The sequence below is a fragment of the Centroberyx affinis genome, unplaced genomic scaffold (genome assembly GCF_046629955.1).
Source record: "Centroberyx affinis isolate AG114_WGS23_722 - 3 ecotype Tasmania unplaced genomic scaffold, CSIRO-AGI_Caff_v1 ptg001094l_1, whole genome shotgun sequence".
NCBI classification, from domain to species: domain Eukaryota; kingdom Metazoa; phylum Chordata; class Actinopteri; order Beryciformes; family Berycidae; genus Centroberyx; species Centroberyx affinis.
Window position 1 is genome coordinate 45,001 of NW_027279639.1, and position 20,630 is coordinate 65,630.

At 43.8% G+C, this 20,630-nt stretch overlaps 1 protein-coding gene across 1 annotated transcript in view; it reads right to left on the reverse strand.

The window, feature by feature from the left end:
• capn1 (calpain 1) overlaps positions 1-20,517 on the reverse strand; it is a 30,890-nt gene extending 10,373 nt beyond the window's left edge. Inside the window, exons 1-9 of the mRNA XM_071523550.1 lie at positions 20,400-20,517; positions 16,073-16,865; positions 13,364-13,433; positions 10,571-10,689; positions 4,103-4,236; positions 2,549-2,717; positions 1,627-1,710; positions 958-1,043; positions 26-100 (exon numbers count right to left, since the gene is read on the reverse strand). Of these exons, the coding sequence (XP_071379651.1) occupies positions 26-100; positions 958-1,043; positions 1,627-1,710; positions 2,549-2,717; positions 4,103-4,236; positions 10,571-10,689; positions 13,364-13,433; positions 16,073-16,327 (992 nt within the window). The 5' untranslated portion in view covers positions 16,328-16,865; positions 20,400-20,517. The remainder of the gene's footprint in view (positions 1-25; positions 101-957; positions 1,044-1,626; positions 1,711-2,548; positions 2,718-4,102; positions 4,237-10,570; positions 10,690-13,363; positions 13,434-16,072; positions 16,866-20,399) is intronic.
• Between the last annotated feature and the right edge of the window lie 113 nt (positions 20,518-20,630).

The window sequence follows — 20,630 nt, forward strand, 5'->3', positions numbered from 1 at the left end:
AGTACACATACACGAATACACTCACCAAAATTCTCCGTCCTCGCTGCGGTTTTGTAGCCGGCCTCTGACGGAGCGGTCCACACTATCCCACTCTCTGGAGCTGTGGCATTCACAATGAAAAGACACGATTGTGCAAAAATATGATAACTATTGTATGGTGCAACAATAACAATAGGGTTCTTGTAAACACGGTGCTGGTTTGAGGCTACAGACACTAAACCTGAGGCAAAAATTGCAACTAGTTTTGTTGGTTTCTACTTAAGACGAGTGACAGAAACTTTACACAACCACAGAAAAGTCAGCTTTTCTGCAATAACGTCAACTCAGCCAACAATGTATTGTGAATTGTTTAGAATTATTTTTAAAAATGTTATTTTAACATTGTACAACTACAGAGGATTTAAGTAATATCCAGTACTAGGGTTTGACCGATATGGATTTTTGAAGACCGACACCGATATTTTTAGACTGAACCGATGATATTCAATTTAAATTTTATCATTTTCCTGCTGAAAACATTTTTTACATGGCAGGGTGGAAAAGTCTCAGAAACCGCATTTAGACCATCTGACACTTTTACTCTCCATTAAATGCAGACTAATGAAATTCTGGGATACAATAGGCTTTTAAATACTGAATTAATTTACAAAAACACATTATTGAACAACGGAATGACTAAAATGCGCAAAGATCATCATTTCATTGCAGGTTTTACAGGCTGTTTTTATGTAGCTGTGGCTAGGGAGTAGGTGAGTGATACTGACTGACCGATATCCGATACTGAATAAAAAGCCAATATCGGCCCAATACATCGGCAAACTCATATATCAGTCTAACCCTATAAGGTACCTGTCTGTTTCATTCAGAGATGGGAAGACATGAGGGTTTTGCAAGTGTTTTTCTATAATCAGTAGCCAGTAAATTAGAACACTGTATGATCTGTAAGTAAGACCTTACTTGTCGCTCCAGGCTCCGGTCCACTCCACCTCGCCCCAGGGGTTCCTGATGCGGACCAGCTTGGTCATATTTCCTCTGTACACCACCTGACGGGGAAGGAAATACCACTTCACATCCACTTTTGTGTCACTGCTTCTTTCGGTGCAACCAACTGTGATCAGCAACCTACATCATGTGTAATTTAATCTGAAACTGACAGTCACAGTAAAACACACCATGTTAAATATATATACAGTATGTCATGTCCAACAAAAGCATATGAATAAACCAGTAAGACAGCATCGGTCCATTTGTAGGTATTCATTCATTCATTCATTTTCTTTACCCACTCATTCCTATTCAGGGTCATGTGAGGTCACCTGACTTGCATGTCTTCAGAGAAAGAAAAACAAGAACCGGAACTAGGGTTTGTATCCTACATATCCCCCGGCACACACACACACACACACACATACATACACACTAGTAAGGCACTTTGTTACTATGTCTTTATGTTTGCATATTATTATATTTACACTTGTGTATCAATATAACTGCTGACAGGAGGAAAGTTCTTACTTTACTTTTCTTGATTCATCCTATGGCGCTTTTTGTTTTCATAGCTTCACTTATTTTACTTCTGCACGTACTATAAGTCGCTCTGGATAAGAGCGTCTGCTAAATGCTCACCTCGTCCACCCCGGTCACAGAGTAGGCGTGTCCTTTCACCAGCTTCTTGAAAGTGACGGCCTCCATGTCTCGGGTGTTGGTGATCTGAGCACGAGAGAGAGAACGGCGCTGTGTGAGCGCTACACACTCAGAAACCTACAACATGATGCGCAAGATCAGGAGACAGAGAGGAAGACAGGCAGGAGGACGCACACACAGCCGCATGTGACATCTACAAGCAGCGGTCACAGTCAGCATCATAACACGGCTCATCCATCAACAAAGGCAACATTTACAGAGGGTGAAACCCATTAGAGACGTGACTGTCACTGGTTGTTTTAACCAATTCAAACACAGACACGATGCTAGTCACACACACACACACACACACACACTGCCTTGCGTGAGTGTAACATGATGTCAGCGGTAATCTCAGTGACATTCAAAGGAAGAGTCAGCGGAAAGACCTACGCAATGTCGTTTTTCCAGAGATGCCATGCTTTAACACTGCAAATTTCTATGCGCAGATTCATATGACTCTACATGCATACCACAATATTTCTATACAGTAATTTCTCCATGCAAAACTATGACTATGGCTATGATGTTGACTTCAGGTCACATCACAAAGCAAGACTGAACTGGAGAAATGTTTCTTTTGGGGAAACAATAAGTGTAAACTACCAATAAACTAAGTAAAACAAGCTGAAGCTAATGGAAATTGAGATGATTAACTCTTCTCATTATTTTTTTTACAGCAGTGTCGTTCTGTGTACAGCCTACATATGAAGAAACTCCTGCTAGCCTTATTCCTTCAGCATACTTTTTCTTATCAATCAGTGTTGGAGAAGTGGAAAAAAAAAAACTCAATCGGTGACTGCCGAGTCTTCATTTGCTCGGGTCAAAGGTCAGACAGGAGCCGCATGACGGCGGCAGTACTGACGTCTATGGAGCAGCCCAGCAGCGATCCTCTCTCCACGGCCCGGCTGATGATGCTGTACAGGTCGGAGGGGGCCTTCCTCAGCTCGTACATCTCCGTCACGCCGCCCGTGAAGTCCTCAAAGCCCTCCGACGTGCTGCCGCCCGACAGAGCCTCGTAGCAGCCGTTCAACCTGCGGCGCACAGGTGGGGGGAGAGCTTTTAGGGTCGCAGAATAATCGTCGTTCTGGCGATTTTCATGTTTTCACTTAAATTGGAGGGTTACATGCTCCTCTATGGGTCGAGGAAATTCCACAACCCCTCGGCTTCTGAAAACCTTTCAAAACCGAAAAACGGATGGTCCTCAAACTAAAACGAGGCTATTTTGTTGACATTTTGACATTACAAGGTTTTCTCCAAACAACAGCGACATGTTTTTCTGAGACGCAGGTCGCAGTGTGGATGATCAACCTCTCTGCTGTGAAAAAACATCCCGGCAAGCATTTGACGTGCAGATGGTAGCCAAGATCAACATCAACACAAATGAATGACAAAATTTTAACAATATGATATTACGGCACGGTAAAACTTCATATTAAAACAGCTTTGGAAACTGTTTTGAACTGATATCAGAAAGATATTTAGATCCCAAATCCTTTCATTTTGGCTCAATCTTTACATATCAGCATCTATTTATTGTCAAAATGCCTGCTGGGATGCTATGTAAACAACACTGGTGTGGCATGCTGGGAGGTGTTAAATCAGCTGAACTGAAACTAAACTAAATGCAGTAGAGTTGGATCATTAAGATCATAGAGAATGTCCTCTGTCAGACAGAACTGTAAATACTGTCAGCACTTGTTCCTACACACTGTGCAACACACTACCATATATGAACACACACCTACATACTAACAGAGCAAGTAAAACAAGTCATAAACCTCTCCGCTTCTCCTAAACTGCTCCCCCACTGTTTTTTCACTCCCCCTCTACTCTCGCTCAGGCCTTATTTTTTTGCCTTTACTCGTCCAGGAAGCGTCGACTTAAGCACGCATGCTCTTTCATTCGCAATGCAGCGCTTCAACGTTCACAGCCACACACATTCACACCTGGGACCACAGCTGTCTAGGGTCAAGGGTCAAGGGGTCAAGCCTTGCTCAGCAGCTCTTTTGAGTGCTTCAGGTGTTTTAATTCATGTTCCCCGCACAGATTTTTCCAACCAGTTTGGAGATTTTAACCAGCAATCTTTGGGTCTCAAGCTTCTCTAACTGCAGGCTATGTTGACGTTTTGTGTTGAGCCTATTTCTGTCTGTCATTTTTTGTCTCAGTCACTATTGGCTGATTTCTTTTTCTTTTTGTTGATTTATTTATGTGCACAAACTTGACAAAACAGCTTAGCCATATTTTCTCCATCTCCTTAATCGCATATTACGCAGTATATCCTGCCAAATGAATGCCATGGTCTTCAAAAAGCCTCAAGTTGCTATTGTCTGACTAGTTGAGTTGAGACTGGGACTGGGACTGGGACTGGGACTGGGACTGGACTGGACCCAGCCCTAATTATGGCTACAGCTCTTACTTGGCGTAGGCCTTCTCCAGCAGTGCGCTCCAGAACTCTCCTCCCTCTGCGGAATGGACGAACAGCAGCTTCCCATCCTTCACCGGCAGCCGGTCGTCTATCACCACCTCCACCCACTCCCCAAACTGCCAGAACTGGAGGACGGAGAGGAGAGAACGGCAGCATTAGAGATAGCAGATACAGTATATTAAGATACTGTAGATGAAAGGAGAGAGTGACAGGACACAACAGCAATATTATCAGGAGGATGGCAGTTTGTTATCCATCACCACTGCTTGCTCATTCACTAAACGTCCTATTCAAAATGGCAAATAGGAGACAGTAGGAGATATCAATTCATCTCACATGGTGCAATTTAATGTGACAGAAGCATTAAAAATAAGCATTAAAAACACCAACATGAATCTGAAAACAGTATTACATTATGAAGAATAATAGGGACAGGGCAAGATCTGATTATTGGCGATTTATATTAAAAATGCTGCCATATGAATGTTATCAGATGCAGCAATGAGATACACTAATATAGAGTGACAAAAATAGGATACCATGATATTGGCTTTAAATGGAAATGAGATGAGAAATAAGTCAGACAGTATTTCAAATTGAAGCTTAAGTGTATATGCACATATTTTGAAACACATTGTCAGTTTCACCCCGATGGAGGCTTTGTGAGCTTTTATAATTAAAGTTTCTTTATTCAGCACAATTATTCCTTTGTGAAATAGGATAATGTGAAAGGATAGAGAAGCAAAACTACAGGGGGGAGAGCAGCTTGTCGCCTATCACTGCCTAATGAGACAAATACATGACAAACAGAAAGAGACGGTGAAATCTGAGAAATAGGACACTGTTTTATGATGCAGCCTTTTTTGTGTTTTACTGCCAGAATTGTTGCTGAGGCAAGAAAAGACGTTGTTTCTCTGTTTAATTCTATGTCTGTTGCCCCTGACGGGTAAATATAGCACGCTTTCTATTAAAAATTTCCCTCCAGCACCCTAACTAATATATACAACATTTGAAAACAAGCCCTGCAAGCAAATGATTAGTTTAGCTGCGAACTGAAAAAGAGCTGGTTCACCCCGGTTCACCCCGGTTCACCTGCTGCACATCAGAGCTTCATATTGCCTGGTGGAGATAACTGTATGTCACTTTTTCAAATGTTTTCAGAGAAGTTTAGGCAAAGTAAAAACACTACCGGATGGATGCTTTTTATACGTGAAGCCTTCACATGTGCCTGTGCCCGCTGGCCAGCAGGGGGCAGCAGTGACAAACGCAACAAATGACAGTCTGTTTTCTTCAGACGTGTCAGCAAAACAGAAGGAACTCTCTGTGTGTGTGTGTGTGTGTGGGTGAGTGTGTGTGCGTGTGTGTGTGTGCGCGCGTGTGTGTGTGTGTGTGTGTGTGTGTGGCGGGGTTGGCTCATCACTGTGGCCAAGTCTGGTCAGTCTGTACACATACCAAAAGTAATTTCACGTACTAAAATAGTATATAATACACTACATATATCTTACTGCAATGCCCCATGCAGTACTAGTTGGACTGATATAGACCAAAGTCAAGGCAGCAATACAATAGATACAATACAATAGGTACAATACAATACAATAGGTACAATACAATACAATAGATTAAGGTGCAGTCATGTGGTTTTATACGGGTGATATTTCCCTGTCAAAGTAGTTTTATCTGAAGAGGAGAGGGGAGGGGACAGGAAGTTGTAGAACGGTCATTTGTAAAAGGCCACAGCTGGAGTCACATTGTGTGTGTGTGTGTGTGTGTGTGTGTCCGGGAGGGGGGGGGGGCTGGGTTGGCATGCATGTTTTTGGCGCACATATGTGCAAAAATGTACTTAATGAGTGCATGTGTGTTTCATGTGTGCAGAGGGAGGGGGATGATGAATTTTGCATGCCCTGCAGAGCTAAACCCTGTGAACACGGTTGGCTGCAGACAGGACAAAGCACGCTCACACACACACACACACACACACACACACACACTTTCCCCAGGTGAACACGCATGCACACACGACTTCTTCAGCTTGCTCTTTTACACTCGCACACACGCATACACACACACACACACACACACACACACAAGAAGCATAACCACACATACAAGAGACACAGGCAGCTCCGCTCAGCCTCTGTCTCGCAGCAGGATGGGAGCGGCGCCCCCACACCAGCGGCGGTGTCACTGTGTGAGATAAACCCTCATCACAGCGGTGTCACGACTTGCAGTGAGAGCTCGAGAAACGATTCCTTTCTCAATGTAATTCAGCAAATTGTAATCACTTTTGGAAATGTGTGCGACGGCAGCAGCGGGCAGAAACCTCCATATTAGATTCTGACACAGTTATTTGTTTTGTTGGCTCCCAACTGAGTTGACTGAGATTGCCTCGTTTTTAATTTATTCCCCCTCCTCCTGCCCGCCTCGCTCGCTCACACACCCTCTCTCTCTCTTTCCCACTTCTTAACCCAATTAAGGCTTCCGCAACCAGCACTCATAATTACATTTTGGGATGACTCATCCAGGTCTGAGTAATATAACCAGAGGCTTAGACGGATCAAAAAACAGCAACAAAGTTTTCCTTTGTGGAACCGATACAAAAGGGAATACAAGGTCTTAAGCTAACACAATGAGTGGAAACACGCTCGAGAAAAATGACAAACTCCAAGTAACAAGCATAACACAAACACACCAACACATACTAGTTAAAATAGGCCAATTCTGTACCGAATGGGAGGTCGCCATATTCATTTACATGAAGTCATTTAGCTTTCAGGCATATACAGTAGGCACAGATGCATTTGCAAGCCTGTAGAGCAAATTAATTTATTATTTCCACTCATTCAAGCAGAGCATGTGTGTGTGTGTGTGTGTGTGTGGAATGGGGTCGGGGGTCTGTTCTGTGTTGGCCATAAGCAAACGACAATGTAAAAATGATTGCAGCATCTCTGGAAACAATCAGTGATGAACTGGCCAAATATTCTGCTTTTCCTTGGCTGACTTCCTCTGTAACTGAATCACCGGCCCCAGAAGATGTACGAATGTGGGACTTGTGTGTGTGTGTGTGCGTGTGTCTCACTGTGCGCATTGATTGATCCCCCAGAGGAGAAATGGAGAAATCTGTCCGATGAGTCAGCTCCGGAACAGCAGCCCTGCAGCTGATAGGATTTCAATGTCTTGCTCAAGGACTTTTCAGCAGGGTGGACAGTTGACAGTCTCCCTATTCTCTACTCTGTGTGTGTGTGTGTGTGTGTGTGTGTGTGTGTGTGTGTGTGTGTGTGTGTGTGTGTGTGTGTGTGTGTACAACTGGACGTCACTATTTGCTAGAGCTGCTCTCTCGTCAGCATGTTGGTGCGGTCAGTACGCTGGCAGCCAACAGCGGCCGGATCGATTAGTCGGTCGGCCTGTTTCAGGTCTTTGCCAGTGCAGCGGCTCCCATGACTGAGCAATCAGGCTAGGATGAAGTGATCCTGCGTGATCAGTGTGTGTGTGTGTGTGTGTGTGTGTGTGTGTGTGTGTGTGTGTTGAAGAGCATATGGGCTGTACATTTTGAGTCTGTGCCAACGTGTGTAATACGTGGGTTTGATGTATGTATGTATGTGTGCTTCCCCTTTACTCTCTTTCACTTCCTCCCTCCCTGGATTTCCACCCCCCCCCCCCTCTTTCTCTCTCCCTCTCTCTCTCTCTCTACACCCCCCCCCCCTCCCCCTCTCTCTCTCTCTAGGCCTGGGAGTCTGGCAGCCTGGTTGGCACGGGCCTCACAGCGTCGAACAGGGCAGCTGGCAGGAATCAAAGCGCTCTGTGACAAAGAGAGCTGGGCTGAGCTGAGCTGAGCTGAGCTGAGCTGAGCTGAGATGAGATGAGAGGGGAGAGACTGCAGCGGCGGAGCGGGACCGCTGCCTCTCCTGCACCACACACACACTGACGCACCAGAGAGACACCGGAGAGACACTGGTGCGAGATCAGAGGAGCACACGACACACACACACACACACAAACACACACACACACACAGGAACAGAGGCACAGATAATGAGGCATGTGAGATCACAGGACACACAGTCACACACACAGTGACACACACCTCCTCCATAGCCCTCTCTAACCTCAACAACAAGGTAGAATAGAATAGCATAGAATAGAATAGAATAGAATAGAATAGAATAGAATAATGTTGCCCCTTTACCTAGTTTTAATGTCTCTTGCACTTCTCTGTCTGCATTATCACTCCAGGGTCATAGGGAAATTACATATACATATATACGTATATACATATATCTATTGTCTGTTGCATGGGTTTTCAATCCTGGTCCCATTGGTCAGTTTTTTTATTATTATATGTTATTTTGATAGATTGTTATATATGTCTAAACTCTGACCATTGAAACCCACACCCCCCATCCAACCTGCTCAATAACATGGCCCCTGGACCATTGCATTTATTATCATTTATCATTTATTTATTAATTTATTTGCACTGTCTCTATTGTTGTTTTCTTTTATTACCTTCCTGTACTTCCTGGACACACACTGACTTACTTGACATTGTCCGCCAATTGCTGCTATGGCACCTGAACTTCCCCAAGGGGATCAATAAAGTGCTATCTTATCTTATCTTGCACTCCTTATTCCTGTAAGGCAGGCGATCTCGGTAACTAATCGTATTCAGTTTGCTCTGAGTAAAAGCGTCATCCCCGAAATGCAATGTAAAAATGTACAATACAATATAATCCAACCAAAATCTTCAGGATTGTGGAACCAATCATTTAGAAGCAGCTTATCACAGTTTATAAACAGGCCAACAATTGTGTCATTGTAAAGTCTATTGAGCAGCTAGTCTCAGTTTACCTGTGGTTTGCGTTCACGTGTGTGTGTGTGGGGGGCGGGGGGTGTGTATGTCTGGAGTATTTGGTTTTGTGTACAAAGCAAAGTTCAGCTGATAAGGCCCAGCGGTCTGGCAGAAGCTTTAACCATAGATATAGAACAAATAGAATGGAAATGTTGTATTCAAGTTGCAAGGAACTGAACAGATTGGCCAGATTGGCCATAGAGATTCAGGGATGGAAATCACAGATGAAATTATGACATATTGTTTTAGACAAACCTATATAGCAGTCATTTTAGGTATGCCTAAATTATTTAAACTCCAAATGCAGGGGTGCAGCTATTGGGTGGAAAAGGAGGGAATACTGAAGGGCCCCCAGCAAGAAGGGGCCCTTCAGACAGGCAAGATACTGTACAACAGTGTCAAGTCTTGTCCAGATCTACATCATTTGACCAGTCATATCTACTCTAGGAAGACAAATTCTATGGCTTACAGAGAAATGGGTGTTGGCTCCCATCAGGAGAGTGTGCTTGAATCAGTCTGACAGTGACTCAAAACCTCCTAGGTAATCCAACTTCAGTTTATTGACTGAGTGAGTGGGTGTGGATCTGAGAGGTCGGTTACTGTTATCTGGGATGACTCATAAGGGTTTGAGAAGTGAAAGAGCGGCCAAAAGGTTTCTGCTTTGATCCTCCAGACTGGCAGGGAAACTCTGGGCAGAGAAGGAGAATGGGTTAAGCTCTTCCCAGTCTCAACAACTGCTGCTCAGTGGCCAGCAGCAGAAGACTGTGTGTGTTGCACTGGGCAGCTTCCCACTTTGAACGCCTGTTAAAAAAGAGCATGCATGCTCAGCACACCCTCCCTAAAACAAATGACGGTGGAGGGAAGGATGAGGAGAGAATGTGAACTTCTGAACATGACTCATAATCCAGTTAGGAGACCTCGCAAAGCTCCGGTGATTCAGTTTCATAACAGAACTGAGATTATACATGTGACAACTTAACTATAAAATCACAATCATCTTGGAGGAGGATTGAGGAGGATTGGCAAAATCGATAACGACAACAGGCTTTAGGGCACATCATGAAAATAACACTGTTGCTCATGATTGTTGGTGAAATTGGCTGTTTTCATTGCCTTAAAATGCTTCCGTTGGGACGTTCATAACAGTCTCTATGAATGTTTATTACAGCAATAAGTCTGGAGATTCCTTATCGTGATTACGGCTACGATGGTGATGCAAGAGGCCCAGAGTGTCACCAGCAGCACCAAAAGTACCACAGTAAAGACCTCAACTGTCTCGAGGCGTCAAAATTGCTTCCTCAAACCCACCTGCCCTTCATCTACACCTGACTGGAGGTGATTTAACAGGTGAAAACACAAGGGACTTGAATTCACCTGGTTAGTCTGTGGTTCGCACCAAGCGTGTTTGGAGCAATTTCTCTGAACTGTTTACTCCTTTAGTTCGGTTCGTTCGGAAGGTAAATACGCCTGAGAATACGGGTCTGGTCCTCTTCCGAGAGAACTGCGGTGCGGTTCATTAGGATAGAGAAGTCCTTCACGCTTAGGGACTGGATCTGGATTTGTTTTGCACCCCGCTACCCCCTGCCGTCAAAATGAGGTGATGTGCTCACCTGGAAGTGAAAGATGCCGGCGTATCCCTGCTCAAAGCTCTGTCCGTGAGGCACCACTCTGTGGAGGAGGGTGTCGTTTAAGGTCAGCGAGGCGATGGCCGCCAGCAGCCAGCAGTCCCCTGTGGAACACACACACACACACACACACACACACACACACACACACACACAGTCTTATTACCTTGGATCACAAGCCTCTAAAATTCCAAGCCATGGACCTTTTGACTCAGACCTGCCATAATAAACCTGACTTAAGTTAAACAAGGATGAGGATGGTTGTTTATGTAAGACGGGTGTTAGACACTGCTTTCCATTCCCACATTACTACAAAGCTCCTCGGTCACTCTGCTTAAATATTTCCAACCGTTTCCTTCTTCGAACGATTCCCCGCCTAGTCAGACGATTATTTTTCATCCTGGTTACTAATTTATTCACGCCGATGAGATTAAATTTGCATGTGGGAGCACTTGGGTCCCGCTGGTGGGAAGACACTCGTAAAAACTGGAAATCACCTACTCAAGGGGAGGGAGTCGGGGAACTGTGTTTGAACAGGCTTTTGTGGGGGAATGGGAGCGGCACACATTGAGCTGGACTGAGACACAAAAAGATATTGCTGTTGTGATTAGGAGGCGGACTGTGGGTTCGGGCCACAGTCCTACTAGCTATTTGTATTATGATATATTGTATTTGTATTACGAAAGCTCCCTGGTTGGGGCACATTAAAACCCTGACTGATGTGTTTTCTACCATTGCATTTTCCTTTTTGCAGCTGAACCTTATCGCTCTGGTATGCGATCTGAGATAATCTGATCCAGGAGAAACAATGATCATTGTTGTGCTATCTGTCCTCCTCCTACTGTCCTCCATGATCTGCTGCAGCTCCGTTCCAAAGTCCCAGGAGCAACTACTTTTAGAGTGTTTTAAATGGAAAGGTCACGTCTAGTGTTTAGATTTCATACCAGCTAATATTATACCTTTAAATGCTACTAAATTATATACCATCCATTTCTATACCAACAATAATTTTGCCAGGGTAGAAGATACATTTTGTTTTTTTCCCTCAGTTTCATCACTCAAGCAGTGGCTGCTTTTTGTCCTAGTGGGGCGGAATTGGGCTGTTCACTTATAAAAAGTCAAAATTTAGTTTATTTAATCTATTTTGTATATTTTCGTCTTTAGGCTCACATCACCACTGCACTGTTTCATTTATATTCTGTCTTATCTGTCTCAAGTTGCCCCATATAATCTATAAACAGCCAAATCCCATGCAGCTGGTGGGTTTGAAACTTTGTGTAACAGATAACCCCCATGGCACTGATAAAGACGACTCAGCCACGGTGCATTTTGCCTGTGTAACAAAAAGAGCACAGCAAAGTGGTCCATTATGTTTTTGGCTCAACATTTTCGGGGTTATTGTTTTGCAACACGGCCCCTCCTCTGGGAAGAGCGAAGGGGGGGGGAGGGGTTAAGTATTTCACTTGGAGCGCCGGGGGAAGTCGCTTCCTGCGTTGCCAGAGCTTCTCGAACGGAGGGAGAGCTGCCTTGTTTACAGATGTGAGGCAGGGAAACAGATCATGAATTATACATGGAGCTCCGTGTCGGAGGGGAAAACATCTCAGGCGATCAATCGCTACTGCCACGAGCGATCTGACTGTTAACTCTCATCTCTGTCTCTCACTGTCATTGTCTTCCATACTCTCTTTCTCCTCCCTCTGTCCCAGTTTTTAATCCTCATGTAACCTGGCATGCAGACTATGTGCACACTCTTATTTGCAGCAGCACACTGGCAGCTGGTTAAGCGCTCAGTGCCTTGCTCAAGGGCAGTTTGCCAGCGGTTGTTAAGGGAGAGGAGAGCGTTACTTATTCACATCCCGCATCTAGGGACGGGACAATAAGCGGTATCACTATATATCATGGTAAAAAAAACCAATAACAGTTATGACACCGCCTCTAATTTTTATCACCGTGACAACCATGATAGCCGCCGGGTTGTTGGGAATAACAAACTAAAACACACAGCACAGCCCAGGACTCTCTCGTCTGTCATTACTGATGTTTTATTTTCCTCTAATAAATTGTTGTATTCATGTTGCTGATGCAGGTCTGTAGCACTTTTAGAGACTCATTTTTACTATATTTTAGATGCGGTTATTTGGATTTTTATGTGTCGTTTAAAACTATTCTTACAGTTTTTAGAAACTAAGCCAGCATTTTATAATTGTAACTTGTAGAAAAAAGTCAAATCAAAAAGTCAAATGTCTTGTGATTGATATGATAATTGAAGCATATTACAGTACTGGTTTTAAGGTTTTCATCATATTAATGATTATCAGGATACATCAGATCATTTACTCATACTATGAAATGTTCATATCGGCACAGGCCTACACACGAATCCAGAGGTTCCCAGCCAGACCAGGGATCCAAACTGGCAACCTTCCAGTCGCTCGCCCGATCGGTGTTCCTCCCTTTCACTCTCTAGCTGCCTCTATCTCGGTGTTGCCTCTCCGCTGAGAAAAACACCCTCCCCTCTCTTCCTCTTGGAGATGAATGACAGCTGCTCCTGGTTACGCTCTTTTCATGCAAATGGTTTCCTCTAGTGTTCTTGTCACCCTTTTCGCAAATGACACATAACTGCTTTCCCTGCATCTCTTAATCCAGACCTCTTCATCCAATCTCTGTCTCTCTCTCTCTCTCCCTCTCCCTCTCTCTCTCATCCTCTCCTCTCCTCTAATAGCTGACTCATGCGGTAGTAAAAGTGTAACAGTTGGGAACTCTCCCAGTGGGACTCACCCAGAGCTCCCTGGCAGATGTCTGTGCGAGTGGCTCCATCCACAATGAACTGGGGATGCCTGCAGATCTCCTGTGGAGCGCGCACACACACACACACACACACACACACACACACACACACACAGACAAATTACAGTTTTGCAAGCCTTTGGACACACATTTTCATATAACCTCATTCTGATGTGCTGCTGAGTTGACTAGTGGAAGTGCCTGGTCCACATAAATGGCTCATACCTAGCGCAGGGTTTCTACAGGTTTCAACAAAAACTTTTAAAATCAATGCCAGTTAGAAAACAATTCAAGACCATTTTGCCCCCAAAATTTTCTTTTTTTACTATTTTTAATATTTTCCACATCAAAACTATGAAATAACACATAAAGTAGCCGCCCTTTGCCTTGATGGAAAGGCTTTGGAAAGAAATACATACATAGGCATCAACTTCACTATTTTATATTTGTCTAAGAAACTAATTTCAAGCATTTAAGCATAAGCCTTTAGATCAAAATGGCTTTAAGAGAATGAAAAACAAACTTTTGACTGGTAGTGTAAATGTAACTGTATTTAACACCCTTTAATGCCTTGAATTGAAATACAATACATTTCACAACGTTTTGAGGACATGCAGACATCTTCTAATAGATCGGGAGACGTTTCAGGAAAACTATGTTGTATTCCAGTGTTTCTTGTGTATCTCTTGTTTCCCAGGATTCTCTGCTTCACAAACCATCTTTCACCCAGCATGAGAGTTGAGCGTGAGATACATGAAGCTATAAAAAGAAATATTCCATTCCTCCTCTCTTAAACACACACACACACGCACACGTGCACACAAACCATCAGGCCCACGGTCGAATTCACAGACACACAGAAACACACACGTTTGCACACATACACAAAAGCCATCACACACACAGGCTTAAATTCACACACTTAAATTCTCTCTCTTTCTCTCTCTCTCTCTCTGTCAAAGCCAAACACACACACACACACACACACATAGCACAGATTTTTGGGAATGTAGAGACTATGAACTCTCTTGCGGTGTAAATATTACAGCTCCTATGGTGCTGTAAGAGCCATGCATTATGGAACATGGGCATTTTGGAGAGACTGTGAGAAACATTAGGGTCGACAGAAACGCACAGACACACACACACGCACACACACTAACCTACATGTAGGCACACAGACACACAAGCCCACAGTCACGCTCTCTCTCACACACACACACACACACACACAGACAGACAGGAGCTGCAAGAGGAGTTAAGAGGCCGCTGTCACGCTAATGATCACGACCAAAGAGCTTTTAAGATCACGACTTGTCTCTCGGCTCTGTTACGGGGATGAGAGGCGCGCAGCCTGTCACGGCAGGCGGAAAACGAAGTGTGATTGGGGCCGCGCCGTCTGTCTCCAGGACTGCCGTGATGGAAGCTAATGAGGACAGTCCCGCATCGTGCTCGGGTGTCATCTTCAACTACAGGAGAGCGCCTGAGCTCACGACGGCATATTTATAATGTAGGGAGAGACTGGGAGAGACTGAGGGAGAGCGAAAGAGAAAGAAAGAGACTGGTCTATTAAGATTGGATGTTTGTGGAGATACTAATAAAGACAACGCAGGACAAATCTGACTTCTCTGGGACACCTGAAAACAGGCTAAGCTGGGGCAAACAGAAAACCCCCAGCCTCAACTCATCGCTGCTGCTGTCCGTGTAAAAGTGTTATGACACTGAAACCATTGTGGCATCAATAATTACCAATCATTCCCGATCAAAATTTAATACGTTTTATGTCGCCAGATGCAATTCCAGCCAGTAATAAGTAAAAAAAAATGTTATAAGAAATAAAAGACTTAACTTTTAAAAATTGGCATTCCTTCATGGTAAGGCTGTACAATTATGGCAAAAATGATGATTGCTAAATATGCTAAATATTTTGCTTGTTGTTTTGTTTTTCCAAACATAGTCTATGTAAGGTTTCTCTGCCTGCTCCTCCATCTTAACTTTAAGTTTGGTCACATGGTGCACGTTGCACATTCAGAGGTTGTGATTGGTGGCACTACTTCATGATGCAACTTTTTAGGTACAGGGCTTTGGTCATGGTGTCTCTTTCTTCAATCCTCCATTTTTGTAGTCCTTTAAAGGTCAGAATCCAAAAACAATCCCACATGTTCACAATGGTTACATAGATCTGACAGGGTTCATCTAAAACAGTGGTTCTCAAACTGGGGGCTGGGACCCCTCAGGGGGTCATGAGATAATTTTGAGGGGTCACATGATGATTTATGGGATAGATTGTGTAATTTTTCAGATTTTTCTCTCTTTTTTGTTTTTTTTTCCTAATACTGAATAGTTTTCATCCTCTCTGCCTCCTCTGATAATCAAATGAAACGACCTGAAAAGGGAAAATCATTTCTTGGGTGAACTAGGTCACTACTCTGCATAATTATGCAGCATGTGATGGGGGTCGTGACTAGGCATCGCATCGTTTTGGGGTTTTTTTGGAGGGAATTTTTGGCAAGAGAGAGGGGTCATCCCCAAAGGTCCCAGGCCGAATTTGAATATGCAGGACATTGCGTTTACATTGTACGCACCTTAGACCACTGAGCCACCAGGATGCCCCAGCATCGCTTTGTTTTAAGGGGCCACAAGCCAAAAAGTTTGAGCACCACTGGTCTAAAACACCTCTGACCCCTGTCCCCCTCTCACCGTGGGCCTCATCCAGCGCACGCCCTGGGTCTTGGAGGATCGCGGGCCCAGCTCGTTGAAGCCCAGAGAGGAGGCGGTGCACGAAAACAGCTTATCCTCAAACAGGTTCCTGCTCTGGAGGCAGCAGGCTCTCAGAGACTCGTAGTCCTGGCCCAGGAACTTCACCGCGTTGTGGTTCTGACCCAAACCCTCGTCTCGATCCCACTGGCTCCTCAGCTTGGCGGCCATCCCCGTGGCGTAAATGTGCGCCTCCATCCTGAGCTCGTGGGGTCAAATGTCGCTGTCGGTCGGATCTTAGTATGTGTGGTCCAATTAGGAGGAAAACAGGAGGTATAATGGCATATAAGGATGCGTCAATTATTGATGAGACAGGAATTGCGGCCTATTCCAGCTGGGGTTTTAACGTAAAGCACTGTGGCAGCAATGATGCAAATCTGGTTTCCACGGCGAGGCCGAATCATAAATCAGAATGGAACAACAACAGCCAATTAGAAGCTATTAAACATTGATGAGACAAGGCTTCTGCTTATGGCACTTGGCGTAACGGAGCGCTTCGGATGCAATCACAGTCAAGTGTGAGGGCCGGGAGTCGTGGCTCAGGCAGGGGAAGGCTCTGGAGAGAGAGAAAGAGAGAGAGAGAGATGTCCTCTTCACAGCAAAAAGGCAGATCTTCTCCCAGCCACGGCAACAATAAGCACCAATCACAGTTTGCTGTTATGTTTTTTGTGCAGATGCCTGACGCCGACAGGAGTGCAGGGCCGCGGTGCTTCCTTGTCCCGCCAGCGGCTAAAGTCTGAAAAGGGAAAAAGGTTAAAAAATTTGATACGGGATTTGAGAAAGCATTGTGGGGATCTGTGACAGCGTGAACACACACCGAAGCAAGTCCATACACAGTTCTATATGTGCAAAGCAGACAAAAGCACAGCACTGTGCACACCCACTCTATACACACATTTGGGGTTGTAAATGGTAGGTGACCCCTCCCTATTTGTTCCCAGCCAGCCGTGTGCTAGGTGCATAGCACAGGGATTAGTCACAATAGGCATATCCGCGCTACTTCTAGTTTACTGTGTGGTGCGGAAAGTGTGTGCACAGTGCAATGTCTAATTAAAGTCAATGTTGAATCAGACAGGTACTGTATATGTATAGTGTGTGTGAGAGAGGGTGTGGTTTTTGCGTGAACCTTGATGCACAATGAAGGGATCACAAGGCCAAGAACAAGCAAAAGCTCTTCCAGACTCTTTAATTACGCAGAGCCATGAAGGAGGAAGTGTAAACTGTCGTTAGTGCCTCCCCAGCTCTAGTTCTGTCAAGGGCACTTTTCCTTGCAAACGATCCTCTATTTGTCTGCCTTATTATTTCTTGCTTTGATTTCTCTCTCCCTCTCTCTCTCTCTCTCTCTCTCTCTGTCTAATACACACAGAAGATAGGCACAAACACAAGTCAGCTTTATTTTTAACTTTGCGTTTCCGCTTTCAATTCTGTCATCTTTTACTCTCTCTCTCTCATCTCTTCCTCAGTTACACACACTTTCTACTGTCGATTTAAACTCCCCAACTGCTCTCTGCTAGCCAAACTGAACTCTCTTCCTGTTTTTGTTCACATCTGTCAATCATAGCAGACTCTGAAAAGAGTCTGGCTCTCATTGGCTCAGAGAGCGCAGCGGAGCCCAGTTACACTTTCCACTGCTGCCTGTGAACCACACCCATTAAAATGGCCTGGTTCACTGGCTGAAAAATGTTCCTGCTCACAGAGTCAGAGAACAAACTGGTAAATGTGCGACATCATGTTTTCATTACAAGATTTGATGTTTTATAATATAATTTTATAGATTGTGAAGAGTTATTGTATAATGAGAAATGGTGTGTGAGTAATTTAAAGGTATGATAAAATGCTTCAACTACTACTACTATACTAATAATAATAATAATACTAGTACTTTTGCTACTAGTACTACTACTACCACTGCTACTACTACTGCTACTGTTACTACTACTATTGCTACTAGTATGATAAAATGCTTCTACTACTCCTACTATACTACTACCACTACTACTACTATTATTACTACAACAACTACTACTACTACTATTACCACTGCTACTACTAATGCTACTTTACTACTACTGCAACTTTACTACTACTACTACTACTACTACTACTACTACTACTACTGCTACTACAACTACTACCACTACTACTACTGCTGCCACTATTATTCCTGCTGTTATTACTACTAGTAGTACTACTATTATTACCACTACTACCACTTCTACTACTACTACTGATACTACAGCTACCCTTACTGCAGATCTCACATCTATAAACATATCAAAATGTTGCCATGTTACCAGACAGCAAAACACTTTTGTGGAATAGTTTTATACAGTCATTGTAGAAAACCAGCAGCAGTAAACTCTCCACAGTAATAATGAAACTAACCTCCAACCAGTGAAACAACTCTCTGCATGTTTCTCGATGAAGCCCCAACCTTTCGGTGGTTGTGACTATCATCCGGTTGAATCTGAACGCAACCTGAAGTCTCTGCTGCGGGTTATCGGGGCGCACTCTGCCCAACGTGAGCTCAATCTGGCAATATGAATATTTTATTCTCCACCACATGTGAAATACACTTTCATGCCCCCTCCCACTCTCCACCTCACTGCAGGTAGTGATATTTATGAAAAATGACAAGCAGTAGATGCATGTCCAGACACAGCAGGCAGCACTGGCAACTATGGTCTAACAACACAGTGCTGTAGGAGTTTACAGCAAATTATCTGAGCATCTGCAGGGTGAATCCATTTGCTGTTTTGATTAGAAATGAGGAAATAGACATATGGATTTGCATGCTTGCACCCAAGCCATAACAGAAGCAGCACGTTTATGTGTTATGCCACAGGTTTGTATTCAAATAACTGCAAAGGAAACAGCATGACATTTCCTCCATATGAGACAGTGTCATGCAACTTGATCTGGTTGAAGCTCAGCTAAAGGAGGAACCATAATTTGTTATTATGTCAGTTGAAAAAGAAATAACAAAGTGATGAAGACAGAGAGAAGGGAAATTGGTGTCATGTCTGAGTTGAGCAACAGACCTACAGGATTTAAAAAAAGAAAAAGAAAAGAAAGAGGTGAAAGTCAGTATGTCTGACGCAAAATTACTGATTACTGTTTTTTGCTGATGTCTGGGTCTAATTTGACTGTGGAGCAACTAGGAGAGAGAGAGAGAGAGAGAGAGAGAGAGAGAGAGAGAGAGAGAGACTCAGCCTTTAGCCTAAATACATGCTTATAACAAAGTTGTGAGATGCCTCTGGGTGTGTGAGGTCCAGTGTTTGTACTACCTAAGCATTTTGACCATCTCTCTGTAATCCTGACTCCCAAACAGTACACAGATCATGTTCCAAACACCAAACACCGCTTACAGTGTAATTAAATATCTAAAGTGTCTGTCCTTTTTCTGACGAGGCAAACGAGCCGTGGAGAAAATATACTCGGAAACTAGACACGCATTTTAACCACTAGGTGAAACTGAAGGGGAGTGATTTCTTTTTATTATAAAAAAAAAATCACAAATACTTTTGAATATGCTTGCAAATATTCAAAAGTCGGCCAAAAAATTGTAGTTGTACATGTAGATTACATTCATTCTTAATATATCTGGAATGGCTAAAACATACTTTGGATGTTGTCAGCGGTGCATAAGAAGAAAATACTTCCAAAATGTATTCCTAATGAATGCCATCTACGTGTACTTATACATATTTACATTTTTGTCCAGTTGTGTATATTTTTGCAACATATAGCCTAGGCCTATTCTGAAGTACACGCCTATGTGAAATCATTTTTTTGCATTAAGGGCACAGACCGCTCTGGTTTTTCTAGATAAGCATGTAGTCGTGCTGGTAGGTGTGGTGCCTGCAGACAAAAACCGTGTCCAGCTGTCAAACTGCAGCTCGTCAACTTCTCTATTTGACCAACAAGAACAGCTGGCCGACCCGTTTCGTCACACCCGACTCCCACCAAAAAAAAGAAAACGATAGTATCCGCTATGTTGTGGGAAAGATTTCAAGCGGCTAATTAAGAGATTTCCCGAGCAACAGTTGCAGATTTTAAGGATTTGAAACTGTGTGTAAACTCTAGGATGCGAGGATGTCTTGTTTTTTTTTGTGCATGATTGGTTGTAATGTTCACAGTTCAGCAGCTCACAAACTTCAAGCTCTGCTCATAAAACTTCAGACCAGGATCTCATAAAGCATATGCTCTTGCACCACGATACAGAGAAGTTAACGCAAACCAATGCTGATAAAAGGAATTGTATATTTACCTTTGCTGGTAGGCTACTTCCTTGACAAAAGCGGCTATTTTGACATTCAATATGCTGCCTGACTTTCTCTGCTCCCTTCCATGTTGAGCTCAGTTCCGTCCCCTCCCCTGCTCTCTACCAACGCTTATAATTTACAAACGCCCTGATCGTGTGTGTGTGTGTGTGTGTGTGTGTGTGTGCCCCAATCACTATGCGTCTGCGCAGTGCCCACCCAGCCCCAGACACACTCCA